The sequence below is a fragment of the Bos indicus x Bos taurus genome, chromosome 9, assembly GCF_003369695.1.
Source record: "Bos indicus x Bos taurus breed Angus x Brahman F1 hybrid chromosome 9, Bos_hybrid_MaternalHap_v2.0, whole genome shotgun sequence".
Lineage (NCBI taxonomy): Eukaryota > Metazoa > Chordata > Mammalia > Artiodactyla > Bovidae > Bos > Bos indicus x Bos taurus.
The window spans coordinates 20,005,991-20,021,056 of NC_040084.1; the positions used below are offsets into that span (position 1 = coordinate 20,005,991).

Here is a 15,066-nt window from a genome sequence, read left to right on the forward strand (position 1 = left end):
TTTAGGTGTACAGCATAGTGATTCAGTAATTTTATAGTTCATACTTCATTTAAAATTATGACAACATAATGGCTATAATTCCCTGTGCTGTACAATGTACCTTGTTGCTTATCTGTTTTGTGCATAGTAGTTTTATTCCTTAATCCCTTACCTCTATCTTGCCCTTCTTCCCTCTTCCTGTTGGTGGCCACAAGTTGTCTAAATCTATGAGTCTGTTTCTATTTTGTTATATACCTTTGTTTGTTTTATTTTTAAAATTGCACATGTAAGTGATAAAATTCAGTATTTGTTTTTCTCCCTTTGACTATTTCACCAAGTATAATAGCTTCTGGGTCCCTCTATGTTGCTAGAAGTGGCAGAGTTTCATTCTTTTTTATTGCCGTGTAATATTCCATTGTATTTGTAGTGGTTGTTCAGTCACTAAGTCATGTCCGACTCCTCATCTTTATCCATTCATCTGTTGATGGATATTTCAGTTGCTTCCATGCTTCCATAAATCGACTATTGTAATTAATGCTGCCGTGAACATTGGGGTATTTGTGTCTTTTCAAATTAGTGCTTTCATTTTCTTCAGACATGTATGTATACCCAGGAATGGAATTGCTGGATCATACGGTGATTCTATTTTTAGTTCTTTTGAGGAACCTCTGTGCTGTTTTCCATAGTGCCTGCACCAGTTTACATTCCTGTCAACAGTATACAAGGGTTCACTTTTTCCACATTCTCACCAGCATTTATTATTTGTAGACTTTTATTTAAAATTTACTTAATTGAATGAAACTTTCTTTAAATTCTATAGGGCTTTACAATTTTCAAAAGTTTCATGCACATGATTTTGTATAGTCCCATAAAAACCCTTTTCCCCCCTCGACTCCTGTATTTCCCCTCCCCCTTCCCTCTCCCTACAGATTGCCACTAGTTTGTTCTCTATATCTGTGAGTCTGCTTCTTTTTTTTTTTTTAATTCACTAGTCTGTTGTATTTTTTTAGGTTCCACTTAGAAGTGATAATCATATAGTATTTGCCTTTCTCTGTCTGACATTTCATTTAGTACAATGCCCTACAAGTCCGTCCATGTTGCTGAAGATGGCAAAATTTCATTCTTTTTTATGGCTGATTAGTATTCTGTTATATGTAGTGTATGTATATATGTATACACCTCACAGCTTTTTAATCCATTCATCTGTTTATGGATACTTAGGTTGCTTCCATATCTTGGCAGTTGTAAATAATGCTACTATGAACATTGGGATGCATGTATCTTTTTAATTAGTGTTTTTATTTGTTTGTTTGGATATATACACAGGAGTGAAATTGCTGGATCATGAGATAGTTCTATTTTTAGTCTTTTGCAAAACCTCTGTAACTGTTTTCCACAATGGTTGTAGCAGTTTACATTCCTACCATCACTGTACAAGGGTTCCCTTTTCTCCACCTCTTCACCAGTGTTTGTTATTTGTGTTCTTTTTGATGATAGTTGTTTCAACAGGTGTGAGGTGATATTTTCTTGTGGTTTTGATTTGCGTTTCTCTGATGATTAGTGATGATGAGCATCTTTCCCCTTCCCCCCACCATTTTTTGGCCATGCCTCATGGCATGTGGCAATGGCACCCCACTCCAGTACTCTTGCCTGGAAAATCCCATGGGCGGAGGAGCCTGGTGGGCTGCAGTCCATGGGGTCGAGAAGAGTTGGACACGACTGAGCGACTTCACTTTCACTTTTCACTTTCAAGCGTTGGAGGAGGAAATGGCAACCCACTCCAGAATTCTTGCCTGGAAAATCCCAGGGATGGGGGAGCCTGGTGGGCTGCCGTCTATGGGGTCGCACAGAGTTGGACACGACTGAAGTGACTTAGCAGCAGTAGCATGGCATGTGGGATATTAGTTCCCCAACGCTGAACCCATGTCTGTCTTAACCATTGGACCACCAGCAAAGTCCCCAGTGAGCATCTTTTCATATGCCTGTTGCCCATCTGTATATTTTCTTTGGAAAAAATGTCTGTTCAGGTCTTCTACCCGTTTTTAAGGATCATTTGTTTGCTTTTTTGGTTATTGAGTTGTTTATATATTTTAGATTTTGGTCATATCATTTGCAAATATTTTCTCCCATTCAGTAAATTGTCTTCATTTTGTCACTGGTTTCCTTTGCTGTGCAAAAACTTTTAATTTTAATTAGGTTTTACCTGTTTATTTTTGCTTCCATTTCTTTTGCCTGAGGAGACAGGTCCAAGAAAATACTCTTCTGATTTATATCAAAGAGTGTTTGGCTAATATTCTCTCCAGGAAGTTTTATGATTTCCGGTGTTATATTTAGGTCTTTTGTGTGCATGTGTGTGTGTAGTAGAATTTTATTAAAATATGAAAAGGGACAAAGAAAGCTTATGACATAGACATCAGAAGGGACATAGAGAGTGTCCCCCTCGCTAGTCTAAGCAAGGGAGTTATATACTTTTTAAATTAATTATTACAATAAATCAAAAGAATGTCTCAAGGTTGAAAAAATTTTACCAGACCCACTTCCACAATTTACATTTTAGGTAACAGGATTAGAACTTAACAATAGAAAGATCTGACCAGACCCACTCCCATAATATACATTTTAAGGCAACAGGACTAGTCAGAAGGTTTTCAGGAAGGAGAAACTGTCCTCAAGCAGGATACATTGTTGTTATATAATCCTTAGTACAAAGTTTAAACAGAGTTGTTCATTGTGTAGTCATCAGTTCAGGGCTTAAAGAAAAAACATTTTATGTGACTAAGACTATGGAATGTGAAGAAAAAAAAAAAAGACGTTTGTCCTTTCCTCCTCCTTGAGAATTCCAGACCCCTATCTCTTCCTTGAGAGGCCCAGACCCCTCTCTCCTACTTGGGGACCCCGGACTTCTTATCAACCTGCCTAGGAATTGACTCTCTCAACCACCGCCACCCCCCCCCCCCAACCCTTTTCTTTTAGGAGAATATGGCTGCCAAGGGAAAAGGGGCATCACTCTCTTTCTGTAACTACTTCCTGCTGTCCAGGGGCACAGGCCTTAAATTGTTGAGGCAGCATATTCTCCTGACCCTCATATTGAGGGTCTCTGATCCAGGGGCACCAAGTAATAACTGAAGGAGGTTGTGCACTTGTAGGAGCCTGGACAACCATTTGTAACTTAAAAGCTTTCAGACCATTAGAAACAAATCCAGTTATATAGTCATAGGTGTAAGGCAAAATAGTCATTAAACCAAGCTAAAACATAATCAAAATTAAAAGTTACATTATGTCCATGGTTACATCAGTCCATCTTGGGATTGGTAGATGTCATCAGATCAAGAAGAGGTGTCACATATGATTGTTGTTGATGAAGGTATTCACAGAGCTGAAGAAGGTCCTTTCTTTGAAGCAGAGAAACCCACCATGGGAAGCCTGCAGTTGATGAGGAGAGGGAGTGCTCCAGAGACCCAGCAATTAGACCGATTGTGGAGGCTGGGTTGGGGGTCACCTCCCAGAGTTCTCATAATGTCTGTTGAAAGCTGAAAGCTGAGTCACATAGTTAATTCTAAAGCTTTAGGATCTTTGACAATATCTGTGTACAAAAATGGTCTGCCACTGAGACAGTCCCTTCTTAGAAACAGTTCAAGCCCTTATTAAAGCTATGGGTAAAACTTTAAACCAACTGTCTTGTGTTTCCTGAGTTAGCTTACACAGATGCCTCTTAATAATGTCATTAGCCTTTTCAACTTTTTCTAAAGACTGGGTTCTCTTGGAACAGTGTAAGTGATATTTTATTCCTAGAGCTTTTGACACCCCTTGAGTTATAGCAGCTTTAAAGACAGAGCACTGTTGCTCTGAACTTTAGAGTTTAAGATCCCACTTACATCATGAGAAGTTAGTACTGTAAGATTTCGCCCATTAGTAAACTTTGAGCTTTAGGCATTAGCAAAACAATTGTAGCAATTACCCTTAAGCAATGTAGCCATAGCCTTTTCTCAGTAACAAACTAAATTCTGATCCTGTGGGCAAGCTCAAAGTTGGAGCCTAGCAGTTTGAAGAGCCTTAAAAGCCTTTTGAGTCTCTGGGGACCAAACCAGCTTGTCCGTTTGGGCCTGCTGTCTCAATTATAAGTTTATATAAAGGCGGGCAAGTTCCCCATAAACCCAGAATCCAAATGTGGCAATAGCCTATAATTTCCAAAAATCCTCTCAGTTGTCTTAAAGTGATGTTTGGCCCGTTTAGGAGTTTTGGACAATAAAGTATAAGGATTAGGCACTACGGGGTGTAAAGGAACTACAGCCTCATTTATTATTTTGAATCTTGAACTAGTCTCCATTTATCATTTGATTTCTTTTACACCCGAAATAGGAGTGCTGCATGGACTATTACAGGGAATTAATAGCCCCTGTTCCTTTAAATTTTCCATGATGGGTTTTAACCCTTCCTTCAGTTCAGTTCAGTCGCTTAGTCATGTCCGACTCTTTGCAACCCCACGAATCGCAGCACACCAGTCCTCCCTGTCCATCACCAACTCCCAGAGTTCACTCAGACTCACGTCCATCGAGTCAGTGATGCCATCTAGCCATCTCATCCTCTGTTGTCCCCTTCTCCTCCTGCCCCCAATCCTTCCCAGCATCAGAGTCTTTTCCAATGAGTCAACTCTTCGCATGAGGTGGCCAAAGTACTGGAGTTTCAGCTTTAGCATCATTCCTTCCAAAGAAATCCCAGGGCTGATCTCCTTCAGAATGGACTGGTTGGATCTCCTTTCAGTCCAAGGGACTCTCAAGAGTCTTCTCCAACACCACGGTTCAAAAGCATCAATTCTTCGGCACTCAGCCTTCTTCACAGTCCAACTCTCACATCCATACATGATCACAGGAAAAACCATAGCCTTGACTAGACGGACCTTTGTTGGCAAAGTAATGTCTCTGCTTTTCAATATGCTATCTAGGTTGGTCATAACTTTCCTTCCAAGGAGTAAGCGTCTTCTAATTTCATGGCTGCAGTCACCATCTGCAGTGATTTTGGAGCCCCCAAAACTAAAGTCTGACACTGCTTCCACTGTTTCCCCATCTACCATGAAGTGATGGGAACGGATGCCATGATCTTTGAACCCTTCCTTAACCTCGGACTTTAGTGGGTACTGCTTTTGACTTGGAAATAAGTGTGGCTCTTTGAGCTTGACAACTACAGGAATAGCATTTTGTGCTCGACCCACAGTTTTTCCATCAGCCCACACTTTAGGATTTACATTTTGTTCAATTAATGGAGAGAAAGAGCAGGCTCCATATTAATGAAAACAGAGGCCTGGATCTTGTTCAGTATATCCCTCCACAGAAGGGGTGAGGGAGACTCTGGCATGATCAGAAACTTGTGAGAAAACAGCACAGATTCCCAGTTGCAGCTTAAAGGATGACTGAAATAATAGTGTTTCGCTCGTCCTGACAGTCCCATTACAGTAGTGGATCAGGAGGAGAGTGGACTGGGGGCTTCAGTGAGCACAGAGAAAGTTGCCCCGGTGTCCAAAAGAAAATCCACTGATTGGCCCCCCCATAGTTAGTAATACCCAGGGTTCCTCAGGTGTAATTAGGATGGGAGCTTGTGTGGGGGGCCCCTGGGCACCTTCAGTCCTGATTGCCTTGAGTCTGACCGCTGGGGCCTACCCTTCAGAGGGCAGTCTCTTCTCCAGTATGGTCCTTTGCAGACTGGGCACGAGCCAGGGATGGCTTAGATGCCTGAGGGCAATCCCACTTGAGGTGCCCCCTCCTATCCACAGTAATATCAAGTCCATCCCTTTTTATCCTTGGTCTCTGTGGGCATTTTCCCTCAGGCTGTTTCAGAGCTGGTCTAACAGCCATTTTGGGGCTTCATCTTTTGCCTGGTTTGTTTTTTTCACCTCTCCTCCTCATATTCTCTACCATAATAGATTGTCTGAACCAGTTGCAACAGATTATCTAAAGACTGATTTGTTCCATATGCCTGTTTTAGTAACTTACGGTGGATATCTGGAGCCGATGGAGTGAGAAATCTATCTTTTATTTCTCTCTCTGAATTTTTGGAATTAATGTCAGTAAACTTGAGGAGAGCCTCCTGTAGTCTATCTAGGAATTTACTGGGAATTTCCTTCTCTCCCTGTTCTGTGTCAGCCAACTTAGCATAGTCTAAAGTCTTAGTGCGCAATCGCTTGAGTCCTTCAAGAATTCATCTGACAAAGTGGCTCTGTTATGGGAATTTCTTGGCTCCCAGTAGGAAGGAGGGCTATTTCTTGTTCCCTCTTTCCCCTTGTCTCATGTTCAAGCCATTCATCTCCAAAAGTAGTAGCTTCTTCCAAAACTCTTAAGTGTTTGAGGGGTCAGTGTCTATTCCAAGACATACATTACATCTCTCCAAGTAAGGTCATAAAGTAAAGTTAGTTCTGTAAAGGCTTCTATGTACTTTTTTGGATCTTCTAAATAGGCCCGACCACAGTTGAGACTGTTGGAATTTCTACTGAGACTGAGGCAACCCCTCCTTGGAAGGATGCCCTGACTCTCAGCCTGTTCAGTTGGGAGCCCCAGGTACAGGGGCAGAGTTAGAAGACAGGAGGCAGCTGAAGGTTTCACACCCAAATCTGGACCCTTAGGACATAAGTCTCGCATGTCTTGAAGAGGGATAAAGAGCAACACATATGGCACTTCTACCCATTTCTCTTGTTTTCTAACTACTGTTTTAGTTGTAAAACAGTAATAATTGAGACCTTTCAACCAGTCAGTGTTCCCTCTTCCAAAGGATACTGTGGCCATTCAGTATCACAGAAGATCAGGTGTGTCTTTTTTTTTAACTCTGGGGATCAAACTTCTCCCAGTTTTTTTAAAAATACCTTTTAAAGGAGTGGTTATGGAACCAGAGCTAACCGGAACTAAGAAAAAAGCATCATCCACAGCCATGGCTGCTTTCCACTGGAGATGTCCCTCTCTGCTCTAGATGGGGTTGTAGACAGACTTTCCGCCAAAGCTTTCCTTCCCTGGTCGGACTTAGTCTGTCCCTTACTGACGCAGGCATCTTACTTGTCCCTCCCGGTTCTACCACCAAGGTGGGGTGGGGATGCACCAGGGGTAGATCTGATGGCATCCCAAATGGATTTTGAGTTCCTTACCACTAAGACCTTTGTTTGATTTGCCCTTTTCTCTGATGCCACCCAGAGTGTAACAGAGTAGAGTAGCTTTCCTGGAATGTTTCCCAAGCTACGACCACCAGGGGAAGCATCCGTCTTACCTGTGCTTGTGCACATTCCTGAGTTACATTTCTGACCGCAGTAGAAATGGTGAGTCATAAAGGGACGAACAACAACCAAGATGTCCCTTCTGAGTGTCGCCACACCAGTATAGCAAAAGAGGTGGTGGAGGGTTGGCCAGAGAGGAAAAAGTGATTTTTGTCCTCGAGCTCCTAGGGCCAATCCTTCCAGTTCATTTCCACAGATTCCACACAAAAAAATATCTAAGGAGTTGAGACAAAAGCCATCAGAGAGCCTCCTCTGATCCACTAAGAGCTAGCACTACCAAAGGAAGAAGCCCATTGTACTTCCAATCTGACCAGATCCTGCAATTCCTGATCTGTGTCCTCAAAAACCTCATGGTCACCAGCAATGCTTCTATCCATATAGATGGAGGCGCAGCCATGACAAAGACTCACTTTCAGGTTGCTGGCCCCTGCGGCAGGCAGCCAAGAGCGTGACTTCTAGCCTGAGAGATGTTCCTGGAGCTAGAGCTCTGCCTCGCTCCCAAACGTGCTCCTGTAACTTTCAGCTCCTAGCAAGGCTAGGCACTTCCATACATGGTGTCTAAGTAAAAGTACATAGTAACAGCATGGATCGCAAGTCCCTTCAAAGTCCATGATCTAACAGATTAGGTTAGTAGTTCTAATTCCAGGGGAATTACTATATGGTCAAAGAGACCAGGAAAAGCTGACTGAGGAAGGGAAGTTTGGTCCACACTCTTCATCCATTTCTGGCTGCTCCTCTTGCAGGGACATTGGGTGTTTCTTGGCGTTGGCAGGTTGGTATAAACTCCCTTTTCTGGGACTGCCTTCAGTCATTACGAGGCACCATGAAACCGCAAAGAAGGGCTCATCACTTGCTTCATGCAGGGCATGCCATTCATTTACACAAGCACACTGAAGAGTTAGTAAAGCAGAAAACGTGTATACTGAGAAAGCAGAGAGGCTAGAGCTCTGAGTGTTCTTACCTTGTCCTGAAGATCCCAGACGAGCTCCCAAGATGATAGCTTACAGTGAACGGTGTTGGATTTGTGATCTCCGAAGAAGACGATTTAGCTTTGGGACCAGGGACCAGGCTTGATCACTCAAGAGCTTTTGTATAGCAGAGTTTTATTAAAGTATGAAAAGGGACAGAGAAAGGTTCTGACATAGACATCAGAAGGGGCACGGAGAGTGCCCCCACATTTAGGTCTTGAATCCATAAAATTGCAATCTTATTTTTATCCTGTCAGGATTAAATTTATGCAAATCTAAGGAGAGAGGTTTTTTTAGGTTCTTTTTAATATGTATCTTCTTGAATCTCGTTCTTGGCATGCTTCTATTTTTTTAATGGAAGATTATGCCTTGTTTGCCATGTTGTCCCTTAATTAGTTATTGAAGTAATGAGGCCTTATTATTCTGGGTAATTTATTGAATACAATGAAGCAGTTAGTCACTCACTGGCAATTTTTCAAAGGAGGTGGGCCAAGATGCCAACCCACTTCTTTCGGTGCTCCAGCCCTTAGAGTTGTGTGTTCCAGGGATTTGCTAATTACTAGCTGGCAACGGATTTACAAGGCGGGAAAGACTGAGCTCTTGAATGGTGTCCACTGATTCATAGGCAAGGCGGAGCGTGTACTGGCTTCCAGCCTTGACTTTTGGTGTGCAGACCTTGCTGCTTGGGGAGAGAAGACGATGATGGCAAGGAGACTGTGTGCTACCTTTGGCATGCTTGCCAGATATTATCAATGTAGTTCTTAACCGTCACTTTAGTTGAGCAGCTGAGAACTGCTAAGTAAAATATATTATTCCAGTTGAATATGTCTGTTTTCCTATTTGACTGTTTCTTTGTCCATCCATCCCTTCATATTTCCATTGGTCCATCCATTCATCTGATACTGGATTTAAGTCATCAATGAATGGTCTGTAATTAACCTCTGAAAGTACTGTTTGGAACTGAGACTGGGAAACATTTTCTGTAAAGGGATAAGCAATAAATATTTTAGGTGTATAGGCCATGATGTCTCTTGGAACTACTCAGCTTTGTTGAGGAAGGGCGAGAACAGCCATAGGTAACATGTAAATAAACAGATGAGGTTGTGTGCCAAGAAAACATTGTTTACAACAGTGGACTTGCCTACTTTGGTTTAGACAGTTGTAAGTATCTGACTGAATGAACATAGTTTGTGTGATACGCACACATACACACAGAGCAAAAAGCCTTAAAAAGTGTTTTTGATGCTCTTCTATGTGTCAGGTTTCTTGGCTTAATTGTCATCTGTGTTGAGGTTTACCCACAAAAGTAGTTTTATAAGTTTTACTATTTTATTTGTTCATTTATTTCATTAAACATATTGATGATTTAAAATGTTCGTTTCTCTCTGTCACTAGTTAAAGACAAGTCATTGGATTGGAAATATACAAAAATACAAGGAATAAAATTTTCTACTGTATCACTGATAGCAGCACCATTAAATTTTATAATTTTTAACTTACAAATATTATTTCAAGACTATACTTTTGATGTGAAAATATGACCAAGATATACTGTTGAGTGGGAAAGGAGATTATGGAAGGGTTCTAAATAGCATGTACAGTGTGATTATATTTGTGGAAGGAAAACAAGATTTACATATGTCTTTGAACTGTGCAGGTCCATCTATTTGCAGATTTTTTTTGACAGTACGCATTACTGTGTTACTGCAGGACCCGAGTTGGTTGACTCTGAGGATGTGGAGGATCAGCTCTAAGTTGTATGCAGATATTTGACTGCACGGAGAGTCCTTGCCCTTGGCCACCATATCGTTCAAGGGCTAACTGTGTATGCATACTTACACACTGTAAATATCTGAAAAGATAGTGAATCAGCCAGGGTTTTTAATTTTTAAGTGATGAGATCAACTTTGTCCAATATAAGCAGAAAATATTCATTAAAGGATAACAAGTAGCTCAGAGATCCCTGGAGTACCTAAGAACCAGGGTTGTGTGTGTGTGTCTCTGCGTGTACTCAGTCGTGTCCGACTCTTTGCAACCCCAAGGATGGTAGCCCACCAACTCCTCTGTCCATGAGATTTCCCAGGCAAGAATACTGGAGTGTGTACGTGTTTCCTTCTCCAGGGAATCTTCCCTACCCAGGGATTGAACCCACGTCTCTTGCATTGGCAGGTGGATTCTTTACCATGGAGCTACCAGGGAAACCCTATATATCTAGATTCAATACCCCAAATTTCACTGCATAACTGGTGTTGCAAAGATATTCCAGCAGGCGGCAGTGGACATGGGACTGTATAAATGTCTGAATCACTGATACCGCTGAGCTTTGGTGCTGGATCTGCCTCCACAGTTGCCAGTATTCTGGAATACTTGCTGGTCTCTTGTGTCATTGGCTTCCGATTCACAGTCTGTCATGGGCGGGTGCATTTGATGGGCAGAGCCCACATTTTATGCCCTAGCTGCATGGGAAGCTGGGAAAGTGAATATGTAGACCTGACTTCTATAGTGGACAAGAGGCCCTTCTTCATAAGGATCATAGGAAGATATTTAAGATCTTCTCTTAAAGTTATTTAAGATCTTGTTATCTTGCTGGACAACAGCAAGAGTGAGAGCTTTCCACTGCAGACACCCAGGAAATTGTTGGCATTGATTACTTCTGGACAGTGGAGTTGGAAGGGCTGACCGGAGAGCAGAGGGAACCTTTTATTTTACTCTTCTGTGCTCCTTGAATTAAAAAAAAAACTCATATAATTTGTACAGTAGAAATTAACACAACATTGTAAATCAACTGCAGTAAAATTTAAACAAAACAAAATAAGGCAAATTCATATAACAATGATAATAAAAGGACTCGGGGGGAAAATGAAGAAAAGGGAGTGACCTTTTTTTTCTTATCTCTTCCATTGTTATCCTGCTTCATGTGGTAATTCAAGAAGACTTCCCATCATCATGGGGGTAATTTGGTTTACTCAGTTTCATTTAAAAATTCATCAAACCATTTCCTCTTGAGTTTGATCAACTCTTGGTTACTTGTACTTTGTTGGGCAGAGATATCATGAAGTGGTTTTCTCTGGGGTACCAGTGATGTATTCTTCCTTTGGCTTGGTGGAGCTGATTCAGTTTGTCTCTTTGAGGTCTACAGAATTCAGATTTGAAAACTGAGGTGTTGTCTTCTGCTGTGGTTGGTGAAAGTGTCCATAGTTGAAAGATGCAAAAATAAAATATACTTAGAAAGTAGGCCATATTATGTGTTTTTTTTTTTCTGTTTTTCAAGCACTCATCAATTTCTTTACTCTTTGATAGAAAAGTTATCTGAGAACTTAATTCAGTCCAATAAAGTTTTAGCAGGCATATTCAAATCTTTTTAAACTTTATTTTTGTATTGTTTTATGTTTACAGAAAAAGTATGAAGACACTACAGAGTTCCCATATACCCCTTTATTTGCATCTTATGTATGATATACTTGGTATAATTAATGAACCAATATTGGTGATATTATTGACATTATTATTGACTAAATAACAGACTTTATTAAAATTTTCTTAGTTTTTCCCTATAGCTGATTTGATTGTACTTTTTCATCTGTGTAGTGCTGTCATATAGTAATTCTATTTGAGTTATAAATAACTTCTGGAATTTGGAGGAAGAATAAATAAAATAAAGCTTTGCCACAATGAAGTTCTTATATTCTTTTTGCATAAATGTCACATAGGAATAACTAACCTTACATTTTTTCCCCCTCGTTTTATGTTCAGTGGAGCAGGTTCCTGTAGAGCCATACAACATCCCCCTTTCCCAAGCTGAAGTCATCCAAGAAGGGAGTGATGTCACTCTAGTTGCCTGGGGCACTCAGGTCAGTAACCATTACAGCAGCTGGTAATGCCATCTTGTGTGTGGAAGCTCTCATTAAAAAAAAAAAAATATATATATATATATATAAAATTTATTTTTAATTGAAGGATAGTTGCTTTACGATATTGTGTTGGTTTTTACCAAATATCAACATGAATCAGTCATAGGTTTACCCATGCCCCTCCCACTTGAACATCCTTCCCACCTCCCTCCCCATCCCACCCCTCTAGGTTGTTACTGAGCCCTGGTTTCGAGTTCCCTGACTCATACAGCAAACTCCCATTGGCTGTCTATTTTACATATGGTAATGCATGTTTCCATGGTACTCTTTCTGTACATCTCAGCCTCTCCTTCCTCCCCGCTGCACCCCACCACCCCCAGCTGTGTCCATGAGTCTGTTCTCAATGTCTGTGTCTCCATTGCTGCTCTGCACATTGGAAGCTCTCATTTTTAATTCTGATTCTCTGAAGCATTAAACATGTCTCCCTTATTTCTCATATTTAAATCTTGTTTGATGCTATATCTGTGTCTGGTACTGATTTCTGGTTGAAGGCAAGATGCCTTTCCATTCATATGTATATGGTGAAGCCTTTAAAAATATGTTGATAGTTTACAAAAATGTATTCATTAGACGCTTTCTTTTGAAGCACACATTAGGTATCCTCACTACTTGTTGCTGCTTTTGACATACCATCTTCTTTTTTTGGCCATTATTCTAATTATGCTATTGAATTAAAGATTTAAAAATTCTGTAGTGCTTTAGAATTTTCAAAAGTTTCATGCATACGACTTCATATAATCCCATAGTAACCCCCTCCTTTTTTATCCCCCATCCCTGTAGTTCCCCTCCGTGGTTCTGTCTCCCCACAGGTAACCACTAGTTTGTTCTCTGTATCTGTGAGTCTGCTGCTGCTTCTTTTTTATTTACTAGTTTGTTGTATTTTTTAGATTCCACATGTAAGTGATATGCTGCAGTATTTGTCTTTCTCTGTCTGATCTTTTTCACTTAGCGTAATGCCCTCCAAGTCCGTCCATGTTGCTGCAAATGGCAAAATTTTATTCATTTTTTTTTAATGGCTAAGTAGTGTGTGTCTATCTATCTATGTATATATATTTCACAGCTTCTTTATCCATTCTTTTGATAGATACTTAGGTTGCTTTCATACCTTGGCAATTGTAGATAATGTTGCTATGACCAGTGGGGTGCATTATCTTTAAAATTAATGTTTTTCTTTTTCTTTTTTGTATGTATACCCAAGAGTGGAATTGCCAGGTCATATGATAGTTCTAGTTTTAGTCTTTTGAGGAACCTTTGTACTATTTTCCGGAGCGGTTGCACCAATTTACATTCCAACAGTGTACAAGGGATCTCTTTTCTCCTTTTCCTTGCCAACATTTGTTATTTGTGTTCTTTTTGATGATAGCTATGCTGACAAGTGAGAGGTGATATCACGTGGCTTTGATTTGAATTTCCCTGATGGTTAGTGATGTTTTCATCCCATCTGTTTCCATCTCTTGTGATTATTTTGCTGGCTACATGGACCCATCCACTGGTTCAGCCTCATTATTTCATACCTTCCCCTAGTGAGCTGATCTGTCTTAGTTTTCCTCAGAGCTTATTATCATATTGCTCTATTTCCAAACTTTTAAGCTCAGGACTCATTCTCTGGCCATAGCCTTCTGTCTCTCTTTGGGACTGACAAGTATCCACTGCTATATGTAAAATAGATAACCAACAAGGACCTACTGTTATAGCACAGGGAACTGTACTCTTTACTCTGTAGTGGTCTACATGGAAAAGAATCTAAAAAAGATGGGATATATGTAAATGTAGAACTGATTCACTTTGCTGTTTACCTGAAATAACACAACATTGTAAATCAACTATTCTCCAATAAAAATTAAAAAAAGAAAGAAATGATCAGGTTTTTTTTCTGTGAAAAGGAGGTACTTCTTTTTTTAGAAAATTTAATACTGTAAAATACAAAGAAGATTATGAAATCATTCGCAATCCGACAGCTTCCTTCTCTCTTCTGCACCTGACTTGTGGTTTGGAGAGCGGCAGCCCTCGTGGTTTCTCACCTCCTGTGGCATAACCATGCTGGTTGGTGTGTTACATCTGATGATGGTACCCACGGTGGGTTTTGCAAACCTTTTCTGCTCTCCCCCTTTTCTGAGTCCCCCTTTAAAAAACTCACCCTCCGCATGTGTCCTTGCCACTCCTTTTAGTAGATAAGCTAGAGTGTGTTGGGTTGTAACTGCAACTTGCTTTTCCTTCACACCATCACCTCTGCTGCCAGTTCTTACCACTTTTCCTTTTGTTTCCCAAGAAGTGTCTGGTTTTCACAGCTACCTTTCCAAATCTGTTTCAGAATATATTCTGTTTCTCCTTCTCGAGGACTGCTTGCTATTCATCAGCTGGTCCCTCTCTCCTGTATCTTCAGTTTCTTCTTTCCATGTCCTTCTTTTTTATTTTTTGTCATTGCTATCATTTCAATGTGTTTATTTTATTTTATTTTATTTTATTTTTAAACTTTACAATATTGTATTGGTTTTGCCAAATATTGAAATAAATCCGCCACAGGTATACAATGTGTTCCCCATCCTGAACCCTCCTCCCTCCTCCCTCCCCATACCATCCCTCTGGGTCGTCCCAGTGCACCAGCCCCAAGCATCTAGTATCATGAATCGAACCTGGACTGGCGACTCGTTTCATACATGATATTATACATGTTTCAATGTCTTATTAAAAACAAAATGTGTCTCTCTCTTTTCTACTTAAAAAAGTACTTTTCTCTATGCCACCTTTCCTTTAAATATCAGTGTATCTTCCTCTTTTATCATTAAACTTGAGCAGCTACTTTCTATTCCCTACATTTAATTCCTTCTTTATTTTTTTAAAAAACTTATTTACCCATGAGTTCTGTTCCCACTAGTTAAAACTATTTGTGCTAATATTGCTAATCTTTCTAATTGCTAAATCCAACCCTTATCTCATATTACTGTAGTATGAGATA

General features: G+C 40.3%; 1 protein-coding gene across 1 annotated transcript in view; it reads left to right on the forward strand.

Annotated features, from left to right (window-relative positions):
• BCKDHB (branched chain keto acid dehydrogenase E1 subunit beta) overlaps positions 1 to 15,066 on the forward strand; it is a 268,875-nt gene that overhangs the window by 79,536 nt on the left and 174,273 nt on the right. Inside the window, exon 7 of the mRNA XM_027550996.1 lies at positions 11,953 to 12,050. Within this exon, the coding sequence (XP_027406797.1) occupies positions 11,953 to 12,050 (98 nt within the window). The remainder of the gene's footprint in view (positions 1 to 11,952; positions 12,051 to 15,066) is intronic.